The sequence below is a fragment of the Eublepharis macularius genome, chromosome 7 (assembly GCF_028583425.1).
Source record: "Eublepharis macularius isolate TG4126 chromosome 7, MPM_Emac_v1.0, whole genome shotgun sequence".
NCBI lineage: Eukaryota > Metazoa > Chordata > Lepidosauria > Squamata > Eublepharidae > Eublepharis > Eublepharis macularius.
The window spans coordinates 19573998-19599375 of NC_072796.1; the positions used below are offsets into that span (position 1 = coordinate 19573998).

General features: G+C 45.8%; 1 protein-coding gene across 2 annotated transcripts in view; it reads left to right on the forward strand.

Moving 5' to 3' along the window:
• The window catches only part of TRIO (trio Rho guanine nucleotide exchange factor), a 283152-nt gene that overhangs the window by 94468 nt on the left and 163306 nt on the right, over positions 1-25378 (forward strand). For both annotated transcript variants that reach the window (XM_054985288.1, XM_054985291.1), the window contains exons 7-9: positions 6380-6571; positions 15127-15258; positions 20388-20618. In XM_054985288.1, coding sequence (XP_054841263.1) covers positions 6380-6571; positions 15127-15258; positions 20388-20618 — 555 coding nt within the window. The remainder of the gene's footprint in view (positions 1-6379; positions 6572-15126; positions 15259-20387; positions 20619-25378) is intronic.

Below are 25378 nucleotides of genomic sequence, written 5' to 3' on the forward strand. Positions count from 1 at the left end.
CCCCATGGAAATGAAAAATGGGACAACAAATTCTAGACTCTTTCCTCCTCATTTGAAGAGGGGTAGTTGTGCTGTAAACAGCAGAGTGAGACAGCCAGGAATGTAAACTAAGTTAAATAGGAGGTCATGTAGACACAAAGATCTGAAAGGCTTCAACTAACAAACATGATTCTTCGGAACCGTATCAGGAAATGGGATCCCATGAAATAGAATATTGGACTATGTGGACCATTGGTCTGGTGTAATGCAGGTCTTGTCTTGTGTTCTTGTATCCAGAATGGTGTTCTCAGTTCTCTGTCTGGCTTCTTAGCCTCTTATGTAACTTATTTAGCAGTTGATAGCTAGAGTCTCTTTCTTTATGCATGGCATCTGGTTGACAGTCAAAGCCCCTTTGTGATCTCGTTTTTATTATTTGGTGTAAAATGATTAGAAATTGTTTTAATAGTAGTATGAGTGAAAGCATGTGACTGTATACCATGTGGCCTGAGGTTGTATAGAGGGGTGCCTTTAAGTACTTGGAGATTAGATTATCTGAAGGTTCTGGCAACATATTCAGTCTGATCTTAAAACCCCCTAATATATGAAAGTATGGTTATATGTAAGGTTCTGGTTGTGTGCTAGTTTGTGAGACACTTTAAAGTAGTGGCTATGTAATAAGCTACTTGTTTGCAAATTTGTTTGCAAATTCAAAATTTGACCACTGCAAGATAGTTGTATTGCTTCAATTCCTGGAGGCTTATAGTAGTTGGAAACATTCTTTTAAAAAAATACATATAAATATATATTAAAAATACATATAAATATATATATAAAATCTCTTGGGGAGAGAATGTTTGGACAGGAGAAGGGGAAGAGTGTTCGTCCAGAGCTTGGAAGGCTGATGAAAACTGTGTCTAAAGTCTTAGGCTGTGATTGTGCCCAGAAATACCCATGCAGAAGTTATTTTGGGATCAGGAGGATCTATACGAAGGTAATAGTGCAGGATGGCAGTTATGCAATAAGATGCTTCAAATCTGACTAATGTAATATGTCTTCACATAAAATGATGTGTTAGGATTGGGCCTGGCAATTCTTCATCAGAGGATGGAGGGCACCAGGTGGTAGATCTCATGGAGGACAAGACCATGACAGACCCTAAGGCCTGGGGTCTCTCCTGAGAGACTGCCAATGGGAGTGGGTGGAATGCTGGGCCAATTATAATTAGAGTCTGTTGGAGGGAAAAGAAGCAGCAGACTGGTAGCTGGCTATTTATCTGTTCTGATTATTTGAAACATTCTCTGTTTATTAGTTTAAAATCTGTTTACTGCTTTGTTCCATCTTTAAATAAAGTTTTGTTTTAACCCTGGCTGGATTGAAATTGTTGGCTGAGGGGGAAACATATACCCCACACACACCCCACACACACCCCACACACACACACACCCCACACACACACACACACACACACACACACACACACACACACACACACACACACACACACAACGCTCTGGTCACATTAAATGGGCCCAGTTTAAATGGTGGCAGCATATACCTAGGGAAAGTAATCTAAGTTCCCCTTTTCCCCAATAGCCCTGGGCTGTAGCTGAGTGAGGAAGGTGTATATAGGGAACTGGCTGCCTGTCTAGTGGAGTCTCTGGAAGAGGAGCGAGGGGACCCTGTGAGGATTTGGGTGAGGGTTCTCTGCCTGCTGTAGTAGAGGCTCGACAGGTGGCTTGCGGCAAACTCCCAGCCTTTACCTGCCTGGGTGGCAAGGAGCATGAAAGGCTTGTGTGAGCAGGTCTCTCTGTCACATTTCCTAACATAAGATGATGTGTCGAGATTGGGCCTGGCAATTCCTCATCAGAGGATGGAGGACAAAACCAGACCCTGAGGCCTGAGCCCTCAGCCCCCCAGGGACTGTCGGGGAACTTGTGGCCAGCTATGGTTCCTGGACCAGAAGCCCAGGAGGCGCAGCAGTCAAAGCCAGCCCCAGAACCTGGGATTGCTGAGGGAAGGAGGAGAGCAGCTGATTGGCAAGGACTCTGCAGTCACCTCCAGAATCCTAAGAAAGCCCAGGCAGAAGCACGGCTCATAGAGTGGAGTGGACAGCTGGCTGCCCCAAGGCCTCTCTGTTCACCTCAAGGCATCTGGAGGCCTTGATCCACCAGAAGTCTTTGTAAGATGCTGGACAAGGCCCACCTTTGAGTGCCTGCAGACTCCAGGCCACTGCTACAGCTGCAGGCACACACTCCTAGCAATAACCTCAATTCGGCTCTAGCTGTTTTGGGTTCAGCAGCTCTGATAGTGGCTGCTGTCTCTGCCTTGACTTGACTCCTGCCCTGACGTAGTGACTTCTGCCAGCCTGTAAACAGTACATGATGTTGGCTGGAGTCCCATGGATCATTTCCACTGTCAGAAATCTCTTCTGTCAGTGGAGGGGACCTGCCTCACCTTCCCCCTCCTACCACAGCCCAAACTGCCCCCTGAAATGTTTGTGGGTACTCCCAAAAACAGTGTGTGTGGGTGGGGGGGAGAGCCAGAGGTCTGCAATAGGAGGGCGCTCTTGCAAAAATCACATGCACGCCTTCCGTTAATGGGAAATTTCTACGGGCTCCTACCCGATATCTTCTAGGGTTTGTAGGTATTTGTTGAGTCATCTTAGCAGTACGGATGCATTTGGGTATGCTTTGTTTCACAGCGTTCTTCTCATTCCATGGGGCCTAAAGTATAGTGGTGAGGGTTGAAGTCATGATTCCTCAACTGAGGTGGCTTTGTGTCTCCTGCCGGAGTGCCTGAGGAGGTCAAGTCTCCTATCTAGCACTGGTGGGGTGAAAAGAAAAGTTGCCCCCATTTAGATGATCTGAACACTTGGCTTGTTTTGCTTCCCTGACAGACCTCTTGAACACTTGTCTGCTTTGATATATAAAATATGAAAGAAGCACTGCCCCTTCTTGCCCTCTGGGGTTTCTAGGGGTAACCAGTGGCAGTCCAGATCTCCACCTGGCATGTGCCACAAGTGATGCAGTCAAGTTTCCCACATGTGGGGAAGTCACAAGGGTCTGCACTCCTGATGTGTGATGGATGAGCCTCACTCAGCCTGGGACCACTGCCTTGCTGATCACGGGAGAATCTCCCCTGCCAGGAGTGCTGCTGTAGCATAGTGGTTAAGTAGTTGGGCTGCGAATCAGCACTCTACTGGTTCGACTCCCACTACTCCCATGAGCTCAGTAGGTGGCCTTGGGTAAGTCACCCCCTCTCAGCCCCAGCTCCCTAACTGTATTGTGGGGATAATAATAACCCTGACTTTGCTCACCACTTTGAGTGGGGCACTAATCTGTCTTGAAGAACAGTATATAAGTGCGTTTATTTATTATTTCTAATAAGTATACAAATAGCGGATGAAGCTTCTTGCTTTCCAACAGGGATAGCTTTTGTCAGGGTCTTGTGTCTTTCTTAACTGGCCTGCATAAAAAAGCCTCAAGAATGCTTGTTTGGCTTAAAGAATGAATGGCGCATTGCATATGGCTGTTCAGAAGCAGAAGCTTCCAAAGATCATTAATCCCCCATTAGATAAGAGTGCGGCATTTTTCAGTCTACAGAGTATTGTTTGATCTTGTTCTTACGTCTCTTTCTTAAAATTCATTTTTAATCATTTGTGAGGGGTTTTTAACATTAAAATGGCCAGGGTAGTGGTCACAGCATTATGGATGCCCTATTCAAAACCCAAACTGCAGCTTGGTGAAAAAATACAAGTGGTGTAGAAGTGGGAGCTGTAAACAAAATGGTGATCTTAATAAGATATATTGAGTGGTCCCAAGGTGTAGAAGCAAGCGTTGTCAGTCTCAGGGCTTCAACTCAAACACTGTAGAAAGGTTTGGATTATTGGCAGTGTCTCTTTGAGAAATAACACTTCCTCACGGCTGCAAGGGAAGACCCATAAACACCGGGGAACAAAAGGCTGTGCTAGGAGATGGCTGCTCTTCTGTCAACTGCCCTTTGGGCCTTCCAAAGATGAACTCCTTATTCCAGAGAAAAATTCTCACCTCCTCAGGAAAACCGCCATAGATCTTTCTTCTTCACCCTCTTAGGGTCCACCCCCCTTTTAAATACATTATTATTTTCTCATTCTATTATGTTTACTCTGTGAGCAATCTCGAGCCAGCCTCCCAAGAGGCAGCCTACACATTTCCCCAATAAATAAATACCTCAGCCCAAGGTCTTTAAAATGACTGTAATTGTTCTCTACCCTCTCTTTAAGTTTCTTAGGGCCCTTTGCTTTGAACGGATCGTAATGGAAGATGAGCCATGTATAATACTTGTTTAAAGAATACTTTTTGGGACTGAAGTTGCACTGGATTTTAGAGGAGCAGCTAAGGTTGTATTTCCGCATCTTTCTCTGTGCAATGAGGTTAAGTAAGGTTAAAAGGGGGGGGGGAATAAAATCAACTGCTCTGAAGTAACTCTTCTCTCCCCCTTCCTTACCCCCAAGGCTTGAAGATTTTTTTAGTTCTGTTCCTTTTTTATATTACAAATCTGTCACTTGAGACTGATTTAATAAGCTGTTTTTAAGCCCTCTAAAGGGCCTTTTGCGGTTGTAGCAAACAAAAGACACTCTGTTAACTGCAGTCTGTGTCAGTATGATGGGTCCATGTTGCAGCGTGTTTTTCCCTTCTCCCCGTCCCCATCCCATCAAAGAAAAAAATAAACGCATACCTTTCCTAAAAACAGAATACTCATTTTGAAAACAGTGATGCTGACATTATTTTGGCTGCTTTTTTGTGGTTGGGGGCAGGTGATAAATGGAGATGGAGATAGAGAATAACAGGAGAGCTGGTGCAGCCTCATGCCTTCCTTACTGCTTCCTGGCAATGTATAACACTGCGACAAAGCGAGGGCTTAGTTAAATAACAAAACAGTAAAGTTTTTTTTAAAGTGTTACAATTGAGACACACAGAGAGAGAGAGACAGTTTAGAATTAGAATTGACAGAGGATTGTTTAATACTTGTCCGTGATTGGTCAGGTTGGTAAGCTGGGCGCCTGATTGGTGGAAGGTTAAATATTCTAAGGCTGCGGAGAGTCAGTTAGAAGCAGTTGGTCAAAGAGAGGTGAAGCAAGGACAAGAAAAGAAACTCTTGCTTGGACTATAAGGGCCTGGAAGGGAGCAGCCAAGAAAACGTCTGTGTGCTGAACTCAAATGGAACAGAAATAGGTTGCTGTATCTAAACAGGGTACAACAGGAGCTAGAGTTAGTGAAGTGTTTTTTTTCCCTTGTGTTATCTTTTCTTGGTGTATATACTTAGTTGCAATTTGCTCTGTCATGTAAGTCTTAGTGAGTCTATTTCCTCAGCCGATTCCTATGTCGAGCATTCAATTTTGTTGGTTACCATGCTGTACTGATATCCTTTAACATATCTTGAGAGATGCCATTTGGGTAAAGTAAGAGAAGTCTCAAGTGGTGTCTCCATAAACTGCGCATCATAAAGACTATCTAATGTCATTGTGTTGTGAGGTTTTTTGTCTTACTGCACCTGTTGGGTTGTGACGAAACAGAAGGTGATGACATGTCATGTGGCGTGGTATGTTAGGTACAACCAGCAGATCAGAAGGCATGCTGTTAAACATAGTTACTAGTTACTATTAAGAGTTTTACATAGCCTTGCTTATCTGACATTTTGTAGTTGCTTCCTGTAGCAGCTATTTTGTAATTGTGCCCAACCATCCTCTGCCACAGGCTCAGAAAGGTTGGGGAACACAGTGGACATAAGCAATATGAAATAGATGCGAAGGAAAGAAATGCAGATTCTGTTTTAAAAGGTAAAGGTGCAAGCACCGAGTCATTACTGACCAACGAGGGAATGTCGCATCATGACGTTTCATTGGCCGACTTTTGTTATGGGGTGGTTTGCCATTACCTTCCCCAGTCATCTACACTTTACCCCCAGGAAACTGGGTACTCATTTTACTGACCTTGGAAGGATGGAAGGCTGAGTCAACCTTGAGCCAGCTACCTGAACCTGGCTTCCACCAGGATCGAACTCAGGTCGTGAGCAGAGCTTGGGCTGCAGTACTGCAACTTACCACTCTGCGCCACGGGGCAGATTCTGTTATATTGCATAATTCTGTCTTAAGGCTCTCAGCATGGGCAATGAATTGTGCCAGAAGCTGAAGCCCCATTCTGTGATATCTAAAAAGCCTACCAGGTGCCTCTCTGACCTGGTTCTGCTTTTTAAAAATTATTTAATGATTCAGTGCCCAGTTTTTTTTAACCTTTGCATTTGCACGGTGCTTGCTGCGGAGTGTCTATAACCTTCATTACAGGGACATCAGGTTCTGAGAAAATTGTGATAGTCATTGGACCACACTTATCTAACATGTTTGCCTCTCCTGTTTGAACAGAATGTGTATGTGAACATCAATCGCATCATGTCTGTTGCCAATCGCTTGGTGGAGTCCGGCCACTACGCTTCACAGCAAATCAAGCAGATTGCTAGCCAGTTGGAACAAGAGTGGAAAGCCTTCGCTGCAGCCCTGGATGAACGCAGCACCTTACTAGACATGTCTGCCATTTTCCACCAGAAAGCAGAGCAGGTCAGTAAACTTCAATAGACAATAGTCAGCAGAGCTCATTGTGGTCCTAATTGAGTTCTGAAGTGGCTTTGGAACTAAAACTGTTCATGTGTTTGCCTCTTAAGAGAGGCATTGTGGGAAAAGAATCTTCCCTGTGGCAGCCGCGGCTGGCTGGTCCTTAGAGTGGGTTCTGGAAGCGGTGCCTTGCAAATCCTCTTTTGGCTCCACGCATTCTGGGCAAGGCAAGACCCACCATGGCTTAAATCTATATAATTGAACAAATAGTTATTGTGTCTTGGGTGGAGGGGACATGGAAATCTCCACTGCAGCTTGATTCTTTTCTTCAGCAAAAAACCCCCTATACTGGCATGGATCTAACCATACAGGTAAGAAAACGTGCGTTTCCATTAAGTTTCCTTACAAAGAGGTGGGAAATTTTGCTGCTTCCAATCTTCCACTCCAGTCTGCTTAGCCCCCTGAGATGTTGTTCATCTACGGTCTTCCTGTGCAGTCCCACATGGGACTGCGCACGCGCAGGCCTGCCGATACCGGAGATTTTAATAGCTAAACACCACCAGGGGGCGCTCCCGCCTCTCAGCGCGCATGCGCGGCCGCTTTCCCGCCGAAACGGACCTTAAGAGGCGGAGCGCCCCTCACATACCCTCAGTTTCTCTTTCGCCGCCGATCGTTGAGGTTTACAGCTTTCTTCGTTCGCGATGTCTGAGAAGGCCTTGTTTAAGCGTTGCGAGACCTGCAATCGTAAGATGACAAGGTCGGATGGCCATTCCATTTGTTTATATTGCCTTGGGGAAACTCACAACACTCAGGCGTGCAAGCATTGCCGCGCGTTTACCCCAAAGGCCAGGGCGGAACGGACGGATCGTTTGCATGCCTTTCTCTGGCAGCGTGCGATGTCGGTCGAGGACCCTCCACCGAAGTCTTCGTCTGCTCCGTCTGCGTCCTCTCGTCCGCCTGTACCTTCGGGTTCCAAGACTCCTCGTTCTCAGCCGTCTCCGAGTCGCTCGGAGTCGAGGTCCGAGAGGATCCCTTCGGGTCGGAGTTTGTCGGAACCGACCGCTTCGGTTCCGAGACATCTAGCAAGTCGACCTCCTTCGATCTCGTCGGTTGTCTCGGCTTCACCTGCTCGTGGCGCCCATAGAAGTTCGACTCCGTCGGTTCCGAGGTCGACCCCGCCAACTCAGACCACCTCTACGGTTCCGATGACTTCGGATCCTTCTGTGAGACCGAAGGCCGTTCCTGAAAAGAAAAAGAAGAAGCATAAGCATTCCAGTAAGCATGATAAGGCAGTGTTGGAAGGCTTACTCACCTCTTCCCCGTCGGTTCCGGTCGACTCCGCTCCCGTCCAAGTGGAGCAGCAGGCAGAGGCGAGTGATCGTCCGCAGTCCAAGACTCCTCCGGACCGGGTGGCTCAGGAGGACGATGTCATTCTCCTCGAGAAGCCTCTTACCCCTTCCGGTCGGGCTCGATCGGCCTCGTACGAATCGGACTCTATTCAGTCGGCTCGGAGTCGACGGAGTCGGTCTGCCCGTCGCTCTAGCTGTCGGACCCCACAGTCCTATCGGAGCCGATCCAGGGAGAGTCGACGTCGAGATGATCCTGTCCCTCGTTACTTTAGTAGGGAGAGTTCATACTACTCGGACCGGCATTATAGAGGTGCTTCGTTGTCTCCCTCATTTCGAGTCGGTTCCGATGTTGGCTATGACCCGTCCCGCCTCCCGTCGGATCGGGTCTCTCCACGACCCCGGGCCCGTTACAGTGTTTCTCCTCTGTCGGAGTCACCTGAAAAGGAGATTGGGCCATCTGATGAGGCCTCGCCCACTGATGATTTTCGGGCCTACAACGAGTTGCTCCAAAGAATGGCGAAAGCCCTGGACCTTGAAGTGACTTCCACTGAATCTAAATTTACTGATAAGATATTGCAACATATCTATTCGGGTTCTACTCCCTCGATTGCCTTTCCCCTTATTGAGGGGTTTGCTGATCTATGGAAGAAGCTGCAGTCTCGACCTGCGTCTGCTACCGCCACTAATCGGAAAGTGGAGAGCTTGTACAGAACCAAGGACGATGCTCATCCGTTCCTGGCCGTTCACCCTCCTCCATCCTCACTTGTCACCGAGGAGATGCAAGCTCGGCCTCGCCAGGGCTCGCTATCGGCTCCAACTGACAAGGATAGTAGAAAGATCGATGCCTTGGGTAGGAAGTTGTATACTTCGGCTACGTTTGGCATCAAAGTGGCGAATTATGCCGCAATGATGGCGGCTTATCAGCTGTTTTTATGGAAGAAGGTGGCGTCTTTTCTTCCTAAGCTTCCCGAAGATCAGCGCACTCTGCTTCGGGTCATTCAGGAGGAGGCTGTTCGTCTATCCAGACACCAAATTAATGTTGGGAGAAGTATGGCTGACACTGCGTCTCGATCACTTCTCTCCTCGGTGGTACTGCGCAGGTACGCATGGCTTCGCACGACCGCCCTGCCAGTTGAGACAAGGAACAGGGTTGAGGACCTGCCGTTCGAGGGCACCACTCTGTTTTCAGAGAAAACTGACGAGTTCCTCTCTAAGAAGAGGACTGACCGTTTGACAGCCCGCTCGTATGGGGTTCTACACCAGCCGTCGCAGCAGCCTTCTCGCCCATACTATCGCTCCTTCCAGCGTGGCAGACAACACCGCTATCAGCCCTATCAAGGGTATGCTTACCAGCAGCGCAGGAGCTACCAGAGCCCACAATCTGCCTTTCCCAGACGAAGGCAGGGCCAACGTCCCAAGCCTGGTTCCCAACAGCATCAGGCCAAGGACCAGGACCAATTGCATAAGCAATTCTGACAATCACAGGGACCTGACCCCACATTTGGGGACAGGCTTAATGCTTTTTTGGATGCCTGGTGTTCAATTTGTTCCGATGTTTGGGTTTTGTCTATTATCCAGTTTGGTTATAAAGTTGAATTTCTTGGTTTACCTTACCTACGTCTCCCTGTGTTTTCTTCTGACCCCCCTCGTTCAGAGATCCTGGGAGAGCTCTCAGCCCTATTGCAGAAAGGGGCTATAGAGGAGATTCCGGTTGCTTCAGCTGGTTTGGGGTTCTATTCCAACCTGTTTTTAGTGGAGAAGAAGGATGGTGGGCTTCGGCCTATCCTGGATCTTAGGGGTTTGAATAAATTTATACGAGTTCGTAAATTCAAAATGGTTACTTTACAGATGGTTTTGACCTTGTTGCCCCAACAGTCGTGGTTTGCAGTCCTGGATCTGAAGGATGCGTATTTTCATATTTCAATTTTCCCTGAACACAGGAAGTTTTTACGTTTTGTCTATGGGCAACGTGTCTTTCAATACAATGTTTTACCCTTTGGGTTGGCCACTGCACCTAGGGTGTTCACCAAGTGTGTGGCAGTAGTGGTGGCTCATTTACGCCTCCAGGGCTGCCAGATCTTTCCTTATCTGGATGACTGGCTCTTGGTTGGTGATTCTGCTGACTCTGTGTCCAATCAGGTGTATCTCACCTTAAATTTATGTTTACGCCTGGGTCTTTTTGTTAATCAGAAGAAGTCCAAGTTGACCCCGGTGCGCTCCATCCAATTTATTGGAGTGGTTTTGGATGGTGTTCGGGATGCAGGCTTCTTGCCTTCAGAGCGTGCTGCAAAAATTAAGAGGCTTATTTCGACCCTTCAGAGGTGTCGTTTCCAATCTGTTCGCTTTATCCAGACCCTTTTGGGTTGCATGGCTTCTACTACGGCTGTGGTTCCGCTGGCCAGGTTATTTATGCGACCCTTCCAATTGTGGTTCAACTCAGTATTCTCACCGGCCCGTGATTCTCAAAATAGGAGACTTTCCGTCCCTAGGGGGGTGCTGTCCTCCCTGGAGTGGTGGCTGGATGATGCTAATTTATTTAAAGGGATGGAGTTTGGTTTTCACCAAACTCATCTGTCAGTTACTTCCGATGCTTCCCTTTTCGGTTGGGGGGCTCACTGTGTTGGCCTTTATGCCCATGGGTTATGGTCTGAATCTGAACGTGAGGAACATATTAATGTTCTTGAGTTACGGGCAATTTTATATGCATTGATCTCCTTTACAGATGTCGTGCGGAACAAGTCCGTTCAGGTCCTGACCGACAACACGACGGCGATGTTTTACATCAACAAGCAAGGTGGCACGGCGTCTGTGGCTCTCTGCACAGAGGCGATGAGACTCTGGAAGTGGGCCATAGATCATGCTGTCTGGCTGCATGCAGTTCACATCCCGGGGGTGCAGAATTCCATGGCGGACCACCTGAGCAGGCTCCACAGGGAAAACTACGAGTGGTCCCTCCAGGACAAGTATCTCGCCCCTATCTTCTCGGAATGGGGGACTCCGGAGTTGGACCTGTTTGCGACTGTGGAAAATCGCAAGGTCCTAGCTTATTGTTCCAGAGGAGGAGTAGGCCCAGAATCAAGTGGGGACGCGTTTCAGTTAAGTTGGTCAGGTCCCCTGTGTTATGCCTTCCCTCCGTTCCCGCTTCTGGCACGGGTCCTCAGCAAGATCCAGAGGGACAGAGCGTCCGTCATCCTGGTGACCCCGTATTGGCCGAGGCAACCATGGTTTCACTCCCTTCTGAGTCTACAGACTCAATCGATCCGTCTCCCGGTGGTTCCCGATCTCCTGACCTGCGGGGGGGTTCTTCACCACGACATCAGGAGACTCAAACTCACAGCGTGGTTGATCAGGCCGGGGCTGCCTTCTCCGAGGCTGTGACTAATGTTCTCTTAAATGCTAGACGTTTGTCTACCAGGCAGTCTTATGCCCTTAAGTGGGACAAATTTTCTGTGTGGTGTAGTCGCAGGGGTTTGGATCCTTTTGAGTCCACCCTTTCTGAGATTTTGGACTTTTTGTGGGAGGTAAAGCAGGAGGGTTTGGCCAACTCCTCAGTCAAGGTTTATCTGGCAGCCATCTCTGCTTTTCACCCTCCAGTGGATAGAAAGTCTGTTTTTTCCCACTATTCTGCCAAACTATTTTTGAGGGGATTGAATAATTTGTTTCCCCCTGTGCGGGCTTTGGTCCCTCAGTGGTCGTTGCCCCTGGTTCTGACTCGTTTGATGTCTAAGCCGTTTGAACCCTTGGCTTCCTGTCCGCTTCGTTTTTTGTCCATGAAAGTGGCCTTTTTGGTTGCGGCTACTTCAGCCAGGAGGGTTGGGGAGCTAGCAGCGTTATCTTGCGAGCCCCCTTATTTGAAATTTCACCCTGAGAAGGTCGTTCTTCGTACAAAGGTTGAGTTTTTACCTAAAGTAGTATCCCGTTTTCATTTATCTCAGGAATTGGTTCTGCCGGTTTTCTTTCCGACTCCGGCTTCTGAGGCAGAGGCGGCCCTTCATTCTTTGGATGTTCGCAGGGCCATTTTATTTTATTTAGATAGGGTAAAACCATTTAGGATTGACTCTAATTTGTTTATTTGTTTTGCTGGACCGAAGAAGGGTAACCGGGCTTCGGCTCAGTCTATCTCTAGATGGGTGGTCCAGGCTATACTGACCTGTTATTCTGCTGCTAACTTACCTTGTCCTTTGCAAGTGCATGCCCACTCCACCAGGTCCCAGGCGTCGTCAGCGGCTCTCTTCAGAGGTGTTCCACTCCAGGACATCTGCAGGGCGGCGACGTGGGCCTCGGCGGATACCTTTGTGAAGCATTATGCGCTGGACATCCTAGATAGAAAGGAGACAGCGGTGGGCACAGCAGTTCTGCACTCCATCTTTGAGTGATGCTTTGGCGTCACCTCCACCCAGGTATTTAGCTTTGGAATCTTCCCATGTGGGACTGCACAGGAAGACCGTAGATGAAAAACAGGTTTTACTTACCATAACTGTTGTTCATCTAGGTCTTCCGTGCAGGCACACATGCCCTCCCTCCTTCCCCGCTAACTCTCTTGGTACTTACCTTGCAGGGGGCGGCGAAAGAGGAACTGAGGGTATGTGAGGGGCGCTCCGCCTCTTAAGGTCCGTTTCGGCGGGAAAGCGGCCGCGCATGCGCGCTGAGAGGCGGGAGCGCCCCCTGGTGGTGTTTAGCTATTAAAATCTCCGGTATCGGCAGGCCTGCGCGTGCGCAGTCCCATGTGTGCCTGCACGGAAGACCTAGATGAACAACAGTTATGGTAAGTAAAACCTGTTTTTCCAGAGGGAGATAGGACCTTTAGGCACAACATAATGGGAGGAAGGAATTAAGCAGAAATCACCACCCTTTTCTTAATGCCTCTCCACAGTTTTTCCTTGCTTGGACCATGCAAAGAAGGCTGGGTTCGATCCTGTCGCCACATTTTACTGATGAGTACTGCAAACCAATGTGCAAGTTGTCTCCATGTAAAATTGAGAGCCGTTGTGATTACCGTGTCAAACTAGGATCTGGGAGACTTGGATTCAAATTCCCCAGTCTGCCATGGAAGATTGCTGAGTGACTTTGGACAGATCACAGACTCTCAGCTTAATCTACCTCAGAGGGTTATTGTGGGAATAAAAGGTAGAGGCAAAAACAATGCAAGTCTCTTTGGGTCCCCATTGAAGAGAAAGGTGGGGTATAAATTAAATAAGTGTGAGGCCTAGTCAAAAGGCTGACGCGTGATCTAGGTCTCAAATCCAGTTGTGTGTGGGTAAACATTGTGCATAAACAAAAGCAGTGTTTGCTTTGTGACTAGTTTCATGTTGGTTGTCAGCCTTTTTTTGTTGGGAACTGGAATCATAACGTTTGCCCGAGTTCACATTATCTGTCTAACATTTCACAAGGGTAGAAAAGGAGAGCTGGCAAAATGAGGACAATGGAATGTAAAGGCTACAATTAAAAGTTTAACCTGAGGCAGGCGTTTGACTACGGTCTCTAGCCGGAGGCATTCTCGGTTATTTAAGGTAACAGTTCTAAGATGCGCAGCCCCCGGTGAATTAAAACGAGATCTAGTGAGAAGCAGGCATTCAATGTTCATCGTATCCCCTGGTGGGCTGTCTCCATAACTGGAGCGTGCCTTCCTGAAGGGAATGAGCTGCTGGCTCATAAACTCAGTTTCCAGTGGCCTGTCATTCTTTTGTTTCATTTACGGACAGTGGTGGGGTTGGTTTCATTCAGCTAAGTGGGGCAATTCAATATACGTGGCTGCTTCCTTTGACCTGATAAATAACTCAGAGCAGAGCTGCGTTCTCATCCCTCTAGATGCGAGTTAGACAATGGCCAATATAGTCGTTAGACTGACCGGATGTGAAGGAGGCAAGGGCTCCTGTATCTTTTGTGTAGAAGAGAGAATTCCTGTAGGGGCCGCTCTTGTCAGTTGCCTGACAAGCAACAGCTGATAGCCCTTTGACAGAACCTTCAAAGCATACCGCCCTCTCCTGCTTTGAATCCAGATGCCTTACAGCCCATTGTTTGAAAAACGTACTTGTCTTTAAATTGCATGCTTTTCATCTCTACTTTATTTACTTGATTTATGCCCTGCCTTTCACCCCAGCAGAGACCTAAAGCAGTTTACATCATTCTCTTCTCCTCCATTTTATCCTCACAACAGCTCTGTGAGGTAGGTTAGGCTGAGAGTGCGTGACTGGCCCAAAGTCATCCAGCAAGATTCCGTGGCACAGTAGGAAATCAAACATGGTTTCTCCCAGAGCATAGTCGGACACTCTAACCACTATGCCACACTGGCTCTTTATCCATGCCTCCTTAATTAAATTAACATGTCCCACTCCTAATTGCCAATTTGAGCTTGCTTATATTTTAGAAATACCCATTGGATACTATATGGCTGTGGAGCAGAGCTTAACTATACAACACTCCAGTTGCACCCTCCAAAGAGGAGACTTTTTAACTATTTCTGTTTTTCCTGTGCAAATGCATCTTTGAAGAGAAATAAAAATAGAATGTGGAGGAGGAGTCTGGCTTGGATTAATTGAATTAGCCTCATTAATTGTTCATTCTGCTCTATCCTTGGGTGCTTAATTGTAGTCCTTTCTCTGCAGGAAAACAAGCTGTGAATCATAAGCAATCTAGTTATGTGTGTGTGTGTGTTGTGGGGATGATAAGGGCCTCCAGTTTGATGCTGAAAGTTGCAGCTGAATCCTTCTAAGGTTTGGGATGAGTTTAGAACTGTCCCATTTCAGCTATGAATTGAAGTTTGGATTCAGATTATTTCAGTACTTCCATGTGTGTATGTGTTTCCTCTCGGAAGCCTCTCTCTAGTTAACAAGGAGGAAATCTCATTTGACTAAACTTTTGTTTACTACTCTTTCGCCATAGCAGAGCATAGCAAAGTAAGTTGGTATTTGTTCTTTGAACAAAACTATTTTTTTAAAGTTTTGATGGAATACGGGTGGATGTAAGTTTGAATAAACTAGTGTTTGCAGCTAGGTAGAGGGGCTAAGTGCAATACCAAGCAGAGAAGTCGGTGGGCTAAGAAGCTTCTAACTGTGCAATAATTCATGGGCTGTCAAAGACTTTTTTTCTTTAAAAAGGGGGGGAATGAATATAGCTGACAAGAAGTTTTCCTTCCTTGTCCCCCATTGTCTGTCTGGTCCTAATGCGTGGAACTGTCCCTCAGTTGCTTATGGTTTTTTTTTTTTATTTTAGTACATGAGTAATGTGGATTCCTGGTGCAAGGCCTGTGGCGAGGTAGAGCTTCCCTCAGAACTACAGGACTTGGAGGATGCAATCCATCATCACCAAGGCATATATGAGCATATCACTCTGGCATATTCTGAGGTAAGTAACTTTCTTTCCCCAGTTTTAGTGGCTAGTTTCTAGCACTAATAATAAAGGGCTACTTCACAAGTTAGGGGTCTATCTCAAATACACGTGTGACCAAGTGTGCACACGGGAACATTCATTGGGGAGCTGTGATTGGCTACAGTTCCCTGTTGTGTGTACAGTTACTGGCAGAGCAAGTGTTTCTTCATCACTTGGCAGTATGGCTAGTGAGGATAACATGTAGCGTTGCAAGCCAATTAAATAAATGCCCAAATACCATTACTCTGCCTCTGTGATTAAAACAATGTATGCTAGATTGTAACTTTAAAAAGAGCGAGAGAGATGGTGCTTTTGCTTCACAAACAGTGGTGATGGGGGGTGGGAGAGGGAAGGACACTTGTCAGTCATGTTCGTGTCAATGTAACACAACCTACAAAGTTCGCTACATTCTCTTGAGGTAGTATGTGCACTCAGTCTTTATCTGGATTCACCTCTTAATGGATTTTTCATTTGCTGTAGCCCTTCTTGCTGCACCTGGACGGTTTGCTTCCTGTTACTTTCTTCAGTTCCTGTCTCAGACACGCCCTTTGCGTTTCTTTTCCTCTTCTGTCTCCCCACTCCAATAATACACCGCCTCTTCTTAAATTGTTAACGTGATTGTTGTGGCCCTGAGGGAGTAAGAAAGAGGTTGGTTCCATTGCCATCAAGAAGTTGTGTGGCAGGGCTGATGTCCTCAGGACAGCTGAAAACAAGCATCAGCACTCAGAATCTTCTTCCTTGGTGTTGCTTGATCGGAACTTTGAAGAGGACCTCTTTACTGAAACACAAGCCCTTTTCTGTGGAAGCGTTAAGTTTGTGTTCTGGAGCTACCACGGGAGTTGCAGCTGTGGCACTTTCCGGCTGTCTGCGCATGAAGTCTGTGCCAATCATTGTTACCAAAGTGATCTCAGGTCCCTGGGCGCACGAGATGGGAGATATGTCATGTGCCCCCACTCCCTTATAATTAGCAGGAAATTGTGTTCGTTGCATGTTCCTTTTTATGGTGAAGAACTACTATATTGCTCCAGCCTTCTGGCCTCCTGCTGGCTTCCATAGCTACCATGTGGAGATGTAGACGCTGACACAGTGGTGTTTTTTAATGACTTATTGATCTAGTATTTGTGTAAAGACTCAACCCTCTCCTCTTTTTGCATTACTGATCTGAACTGTTGCTGTTCTAATTGAATCACTCAACAACAGGGATATGATGCTTGTGATGGCACTCTCTCATATAATAAGACTCAGAGACTGCTGAGGCCCTCCTACCCTCCATTCTGCCTATGGTGGGTGCTGTCCTTTGCCCTTGGTGGCTGACAGTAGTAAAACTCTATAGTACTGATGGGCAACTGGGTGAGTGTGGGGGGCAAATTTAGCCTCAGCCTCCAAAGCATTCTGCTTGGCCTTTGGTATAATGCTGGACCCAGTAACCCTCCCCCCTCCACATTTTACATCTTGGCCTCTTCCTCTCAAGCGAAGATGCAAGCGAAGGGCTCCTTATGACTTTCTCCCACAGCATGAAGGTTAAAGAGAGCTTTTCCCTTATACTCATTCTATGCAGGGCGAAAGTAATGAATAGCAGAGGGTGCCAAAAGGATGGATCTTTTCAGAGCCGTATTTTCTGTTCATCTGAGGAAAGATAGAGTTTGTCTTCTGCCTTGTGCTTGTTGCAGTGAATCCGAGGGTATACCCTTGAACTTTTGCTCAGTAGAAAGTATGGTCTCTGCTGAAAAGAAGTTGCTGATCAGGGCTGTATGGCATAAGTAGAAGTTAGCTAGTATACTTTCATCCTACCCTTCCTTCCAGGAGCTCAGCACAGTATACATCGTCCTCTCTTCCCCATTTTATTCTTCTAACAACCATGTAAAGTAGCAGTAGAACAAGAGACCAATAGCACCCATAAGATTAACAGAATTTATTGTATGGTATGACCTTTCGTGAGACACAGCTCACTTCTTCAGATACAGCTAGAATGTGAGTCCATCTGTCCTTACAGCTTGGAGAGTGGACAACTGATAATGAAGCTCAAGACAACGCATCCACCTGGATTGGTTTAATCCCTCGACTTCTTGTCTCGTTACCAGTGCTGATTTCTTCACACTCAATCATGCTATTGTCATTGACTGGTGATTGTCATTTACCTGCTTTTTTCATTTGGCTTCTGAAGTCACTCCACTTTCCAAGAAATAAAGATGGATGGACTCACGTTCTAGCTGAAGAAGTGAGCTATGTCTCACAAAAGCTCATACCCTACAATAAATGTTAGTGTTACAGGTGCTACTGGTCTCTTGTTCTTTTCTACTGTTACAAACAGACTAATACAGCTACCAGTCTTGATCTATTTCCATGCAAAGTAGATTATAGGCTGAGACTGATTTGAACCTGGGTCTCCTAGGTCCTAGTCTGACCACAACATCGCATTGGCTTTCTAGGTTGCTACCTCATGAAGGCTGCCTAAGATGTATTCTACAATCACATTTTCCCCAAATGTCAAACTTGAACATTTCAAATGTTAAAAATAGCATTCCATAAATATGAATATTGGTGTAATCTAGCCCATCGAAATACAATATTGTAAGCCACCATGAACCATGAGGAAAAGTGGGGTAAAAATGTTTCAAAAAATAACATTATATATGATATAATATACCTGTTTTATCCTTACATACCAATGCCATTTCAGCAAAAATGAGACATGGAGCAGAATGAGTACAGAACTTTCTTTTTACAATGTCTACATTAAAACAAAATATGACTAAATCATAATTACCAAAGAGATAAGAACCCCTGACCAACAGCTTCTTGTGAGGTCTGTTTTTGAATAGGGGTGTGCAGCCCGAAAAGATTCGGGTTTCCCACTTTGGATTTACTCGAAGTGGGAAATTTTTTTGGAAATACCATAATTCTGAAGTGGCAAGCTACTTCGGAGTTATGGTTTTTTACTTGCTTCGGTATGCTCTGTAAATATTCGGAGCATACTGAAGTGAGGGGGGGCAACCCCTCCACCCCCCGGGGCAGCCCCTCCACCCCCACCCACTTACCTGACCAGAGGGATAGCAGGAGGGTGATCAGCTGGGCAGTGGCGGCAGCATGAGGCTGTGATAGCCTGGAGCCAGATGGCTCCTCTGCCGCCACACCACCTCCTGAGCCTGCAGGGCAGTGGGGAAGGCCGGAGCCACCTCCTCTGGCCCTTCCTGCCCCTCAAATGGCCGTGGCACCATGGCAGCCATTTGAGGGGCAGGAAGGGCTTTCTCTGCCTCCTCCGCAGCCCGGTGGGCGGTGGGGAGGGCTGGAGCCATCACTGCTGCTGACAAAGTAAGTTGGTGGGGGTGGGGGGCTGGAGCTGGGGTGATGTTTAAAGGGCCCCGCTGCTTGCAAGCAGTGGCAGGGCCCTTTAAATTCAGCCCCGAAGCGTTCCGAAGCATTACAAATGCTTCAGAAAGGTTTGATTTGGGATTTCCGAATCAGGGCCAGCATGCTGGGCCTGATTAGGAAATCCCAAATCTTTACGGATCGGGTCCGATTTGGGCATTTTTTCTGAATCAGATTCCCGAACCGCACATGCCTATTTTTGAACTATACTGCCTGAATCTCCAGGTGAAGGTTTGAGTCCATTGATTGTTCCGATAATGGGGAGATTTGGTGGGACACAAATTTTAAAATTGAAACAAATTGGTTTTAATGCTTTTTAAATTTCCCTACAGTCAGAACTGTTGTGCTAAGCTATTCCCATAGGGCATGCTAATTTGGGGGTGGGTGGAAAGGAAGCCAGGTGAATATTCAAGTGTTTGGTGTTCTGCTTGCAGTTTTAAGTGATACTGTCTGGGGACAGATTGTGCAGAATAAAGCAGCTGCTTTGACTTGACTCTTGCAGTAACACTGATGTGAGAAGAGCAGTTTCCCAAATTTCAAAAAGAGAAAAAGCTTCCCCAAAGATGACAATGTCTTTTTGAAAAATTTATTTTTCCTTGGTCATTGAGTCTGCCAGAAAGTATTTCAAGTGGAGGAAGAGAAGCATGTATGGCCATTTTGGAGTCAATTACTTTAATTCGTATCAGGCAGGAAAGAAATTAGAATTCTATTTCTGCATATATACTGGAACTGTGAAGATTAAGGGAACCCGAGCTTTCCCCCTCTTGCTCTTGAATAAATTGTAACCAAAAAAGATGTGTTTGCTCAAGCTTCAGATTAATTACAGAAGGACAAATTGTTGCTGCCACAAACACTGTACTTGATACTGGGCTGCTCTTTCAAGATAGATGGGTACAGGAACTCGGCTTGCACAAGTTTTCCTGTCTTTGAACAGGCAAGCTGTTGGAAACTTTCCACCTGATAAAGCTGGTCCACCTTCAACTCAATCAAGCTAGGCGCTGATAAAACTCCCCAGTAAAATCAGAAGATAAATGGCTGCTTTAAAATTCAGAAAGCACTGATTCTTGGCCATAATTTGTATCTTTATTTTAGTTTGTATATAAACTGCTTTCCCACCAGTATAGTGCTAATCCCTTAATATGGTTCAGTTCAGAAAATCCTTCGTGGACTTGTGCCTTTCCTCTTTTCACATACAGCTTCCCTTTTTTCTCTGTTTAGCGCTAAATGACCAAAGTTTACAGTCCGAATCAGCAAACTGTGGTTACCGTTTGCCCTTCAGACCATAGCTTCTGATTCTGCTTTGTAGGGCTGCAGGTTGCTGATTTTGGAAGACTCGAGTCATTACTGAAAAGGAAACTGCACACAATGGGAGTAGCTAAAATGCAGATCCTTGGCTAGTCTGTGGTCCTCTTACCATGGCTAACTTGGATGGAAGTCCTGGGTTCTGAAAGGCCACATATGAGGGTCCCCTGGGTTGTTCAGGTCCTCATTCCTGCTGTTGCACCATGTGGCCCAATCCCTCCAACATGGAATTCACACTGAGAGTGGCAATGCCTGGAAAATTAATCTGCAATCCCTCCTTGCATACATGGAATTCTCTGGATTCTGGCCATAATAAATAATCATATTCTTGATATGGGAGTCTGCTGGTCCGTACTTGGATATGGAAAAAACAAATGCAGAGTGGAATTGTAGCCTGTAAGTGAATGCTTAACTTCTTTTTATTTGGTGTGCAGATGAGCCAGGATGGGAAGTCCCTGCTTGACAAATTGCAGCGGCCGTTGACTCCTGGAAGCTCCGACTCCCTGACCGCTACCGCTAACTACTCCAAGGCGGTGCACCATGTCCTAGATATCATTCATGAAGTTCTGCATCATCAGAGGCAACTGGAGAACATCTGGCAGCATCGGAAGGTCCGCCTGCATCAACGGCTTCAGCTGTGTGTCTTTCAACAGGATGTTCAACAGGTCGGTTTGTTGACCTGAGTGTTGGGGGACAGAGTTTTGCAGATGCAGGCAAAATGGATGTATACATAAAAAGAAGTTCTCGTCTTAGGTTGTCTTTTATCAAAGAGATGTTTAGAAAAGAAGGGAAAACAAAAGTTTTCAGTGTGCTTTGATCCTCTTTCAATCCACAAAGTGCCACCCTGGTGAGATTAAAGCAATTATTGACCTTTTTTTGCTCAGTCACAAGTGAAAGTTGCCAAAACCAAATTGAAAAGGCATTAAACTGCAGTTCAGTCAGTAGCTGCAAGGGAGGGACTTGGTAGCAGTTAGTTTTTGAATCTCTGTGCAAGATATATCGATCTTTACTGTAGGTAAGGAACTGGCAAGATGGCAACTGAGGCTGCTTCCACACATATGTTTTGCTTTGGTTTGCGGTCTAAATGGGAGCAGGGGTTTTGGATGTAATGTAATTCCCTGGTCATCCAATTTCCATTTCCAGATCATAATCAAACATGTTTATATGCCATGTAGATAGGAAAGTGCACATTTTTGCAGTTCCCACCCACAGTGGCACCATTTTTCTTGGCTCATCCCCCTGCCCAGACTTCCCTCCCCACCCTATTACTGAAAGGCTTTTTAAAAATCAGCAATTAACGTATCACTATTCCATTTTGATGGTCTAGTTTTGGTATATTCTCAGTTTATATTTTAAAACTCTCTAGTTCTTTTGATTACAGAGATATGCCTTGTATCTCAGCAATGAAAAGGGAATAGAGATTGACTTTTAAAACGAAAGCTAGGTATTCACAGGAATTAATAGTTCATTAAACTGCTACAGTGATATGTAAATTGCCATTTAGAAACAACAACAACAAAAAGCCCCCAGTGGTGGGGTTGGGGTAGTGGCGGGGGGTGAAGCAAGGATAGTGTAGATGCTCTGGTCCCACCGCAAATGCCTCTGTATGCAGTTACAATGAAAGCTACTTGGAAAATGATAGCCGTGTAGAAGCAACCCAGTTCTCAGGTAAGTATACGTAGAGCCTTTGTAAAGATGCAGCTGCCACAGTATACAGATATTGGGAACTACCTTAATGTCTGGGCTGGACTGCACGTACATACCATGCTAAGGCACATATGGAGTACGCAGACTTGATATACTTAAAGGAAATACTGGATGTCATTCCATCTCCCAAGCAGAGGGACATGCTTCACCAAAGACCAGAACTTGTCGTCTCCCCCACCCCTTTTAGACCTGGTCTGAGTGGGTACAAAGTCTGAGCCTGCTCGTTCAAACCCAGCCAAGAATGCCGGGGGTGAGGTGCGACGAAGGATGAGTCACAGCTCTCCGTGACATGACAGGTGACCCAGCGAAGATGCAGTCGCAACAAAAAGTCTAGTAAAAGGTCGTGGAGGAGGAGTGTGTGGAATGAGAAGACTCACAAAGCAGTTGTTTGGGGGATGAGACGCTTCATCTCCACAGAGTTTGGAAAGAACAGCGAGGTGACCTGGCCAGGGCACAGTTGGCTTTGAAGTAGGAGCACGGATGACCAGCAGGCGTGGCCGTCTCAGGAGGAGAAGAAAAAGGTACTTTGAGAAGGTGACAGTGCCTCTTCGTGCTGCCCCCTTCCCAAACTAGCCTCTTTAAAATACGCAAGTTTTGCCAAGGCCTGTCAGAGTGATCTGGAAGGGAAGGCTGTATGCTTATTGATTCCTCTTTGCACGGAGTCCCCCAAAGTTACGGGATGATGCTCTGCCGAGCATTAGCAGTTGGAGCGGTGGTTCAAGCGGCCTGTCGAGCTGAAGGGCCTCCTCTGCCTGTTCCCTTTTAAACATGGTTCTCTTCATGATCTTCAGCGTGTGGACTAATTCATTGATCAGTTGCCTGCCAAGGGAAATTGGAGGCTTTTGATGCAGACGTTGACTCTGCGGTAGCCTTTTTCTAAATGGTGTTCAGGTGGATTGATTTGGAGGGAAAGTCCAAATAGGTTTTATTTTGTCACAGAATTGACAGGGGTAGTTTTGAAAGTGGCACTGCTGTCATATTGATCTGCGTAATCAGTTGGTTGAAAACGGTGACTGCTTGTCATCCCTGTTGGTAGCTGTCAGTTGAATTAGGGTGTTTTTGAATCTGTCAACATTGGCTGTGTGTAGCATACAGAGACCTGGAGTGACTTGATTTTTGCCAGCTGCTGTTGTTGGGCAAATGCCTCCCTTTTCCTTTTTTGGGAGGGGGGCAAATATTTCTACCCATGTGAATGGCGCATGTGTGTTTGGTATAACTTATCCTCTCCGATAGGTTAGGCTGAGATAAAGTGAGCAAGCTTGATGACTGAGAGGGGATTTGAATCCAGGTCTCGTGGATTCTAGTCCAGACATTACATCACACTGGGGTTGCCTCTAGATAAATAAAAACATCTTATGTGCATGTTTTCAGAAAATGGTTTTCTGTAGTATAAGCTGCTTATCCTAAGTCATTCTAAGCGCTGCATTAGAACAGAAATGGTGGTGAATGATTTGTGAAGGAACTCCAACTGTACCTGTTGATGAGCATAATTGTTCTGTTGTATTGGCTGGTTCATCTGTCAAGACTGAGTCTGCCCTGCAGTGATTGGAAAAACTAATGGTGTTTCAATATCTGTGAAGTAAACTGTTGAAAATACTCATATGAAGGATATACTTGCTTCCAAAAGATAACGGCCTCTTCTTTTGAATATGTGTTGCATTTTGAAATAGAGGGGAATTCTTTGATACAAGAATTGGGGCTGGTGCAGACATAATACTTGTGTTTTCTTAACTGCACCATTGTGTTACCAAATCCTAGTTAAGACAAACCAGGTAAAGGAGCGTGCCAAAGGAAGCCTTTCGTGTAATTAAAAGATCAGTGAGAATTTCTGAGTGAAGAGAGGGTGTGTTTGATTCTATAGCTGCTTGTGATCTTCATACTTGGGTTGAAGACATTAACTTGGGTTATGTCGCTTGCTCCTGATCTTTGAACTCCGCTTCTTTTGAGATATCGTGCAGAATGGTGTGTGTTACTTTTCATTACAGTGAAACGTGTGAAGACCTTTTGTTTAAGAACTACGTTCTTTGAAGAAGAAAGACGGATGAGCAAACTTCCCCCGTTCTCTAGTTTGAATAACTCTGATACGAGAGACTTTTGTTACCGAGATCTAGGGAGGAATCTGTAGAATGAAGGTTTGCCTGAAGGCTGTATAATTTCTGACTATTGTAAGCAGAAACGGAATGTCTGATGAATGAGGCTTTACTGTTTGCAGACTCCAGGGTGCGAGTTGGCTCTTACGTTACACGCAATTCCTGAAAATATTACTTGGACAGGTTTGAATTAAACTTCATTTTGAAGCAAGAGCTCTTCAGTTGCGCTGGAGCTTGCCAGCGTGATGCATCTGTGGGGAATTTGTTGAATAGTGGAACATCTTGCTTTGGTTACTGCCTCAATTACAATAGTAGTGATGTATATGTTGGCTTCACATCCCAGAATTTTTACTTGCTGAGTGGATTCTGATTAGTATAATCTTTAGGGCCTAATGTGAATTGAAATCAGGGTTTTTGCCCGATCTTTAGGTGTGGAGGGGGATGCGCTCAGAAATGGGATAAAAATTATATTTCAGTAATTTTCAGTCTTTCTTCTTTCAGGGAATCCTTTCCATGTGAACTTTTCTGCCAAGGAACCTTTGTATACCAAGGAATCTTTGTGCATTGTAAAGAATGCTGGGTGTAATATTTTGTCATATTTCATATGAACTAAGAGGGCATTTTAGAACGTTCTCCAGCATCTTAAGCAAGCTAGAAGGATTCCATGTAGGGTGCGAGCCAGGCTGTTCATCCTCACTGTTGCTCTGAGTAAACTGGGAATGCGCTCAAGGGCACTGGACATATTCTAGGAATAAACCAGAGACTGTGAGCAATCTTGTCATTCAAGATAGCTTTTACCCCAGATAGCTTGTAAACTATTACCAGTTCTGTCATTCAGTGCCTCATGATCAGCATATGAGGACTGCTGCAGGTTCCCCTCAAGTGGTCAAAACACCATTATTTTGTTCATTTTTAAACAGTGTCTTGAAGTTATCCCATACAGGCGCAGCAGCAGCCTTGCTTAAAAAGAAATCCAAATGTGTGCCAAGTACTTTTCCTTGTATAGCTTCTCAAAGCCTCTTGATCTCTAAGGACAAAGTACATAATTAGAACATCTGAAACTTTCTGGGGTGCTTAAATTTCTTTCATCAGGGAGCTGGGATTCATTAGAATGCCTTCTAGATGGTACCTGAGATCCAGAAGATGGTGAGTGAGGGAGGTCTCCTAGTTGATAATGGGAGAGAAGGGTCACTCATTAAAGAGGACAGTGGGGCAGCTTTGCTTTTATTAGCAGTTTTACTTCATGATATTGTTCATTTTTTGAGTTGAGTGGATACTGATTTTGTTTTGGACGCTGAAAATTCTGAAATCCATGGAGAATTTTGTTCAACAGCCATTGCTTTAGAACTTTGTGGAGGTAGTGAAACAAGACCTGCCTCCCTCCACTCTGATATCTTACTTTTCATGGTACTGTCCCATCCATCTGACTCCCATGGCAGTTAGGATATGCATATGGGGTTCAGCTTCCTGACTTGGCTGGGATGTTTTAGCCGAGAGGGGAAAGCCAATTAAGAGCCAAGGGGGGTGCAACATGGTAGAGATTTATAAACGTATCCATGATGTTAATAGATTCTCTCTTAAAGCACTAGAAATCTGGGTCACCCAGTGAAATTTATTGACCTTCAATT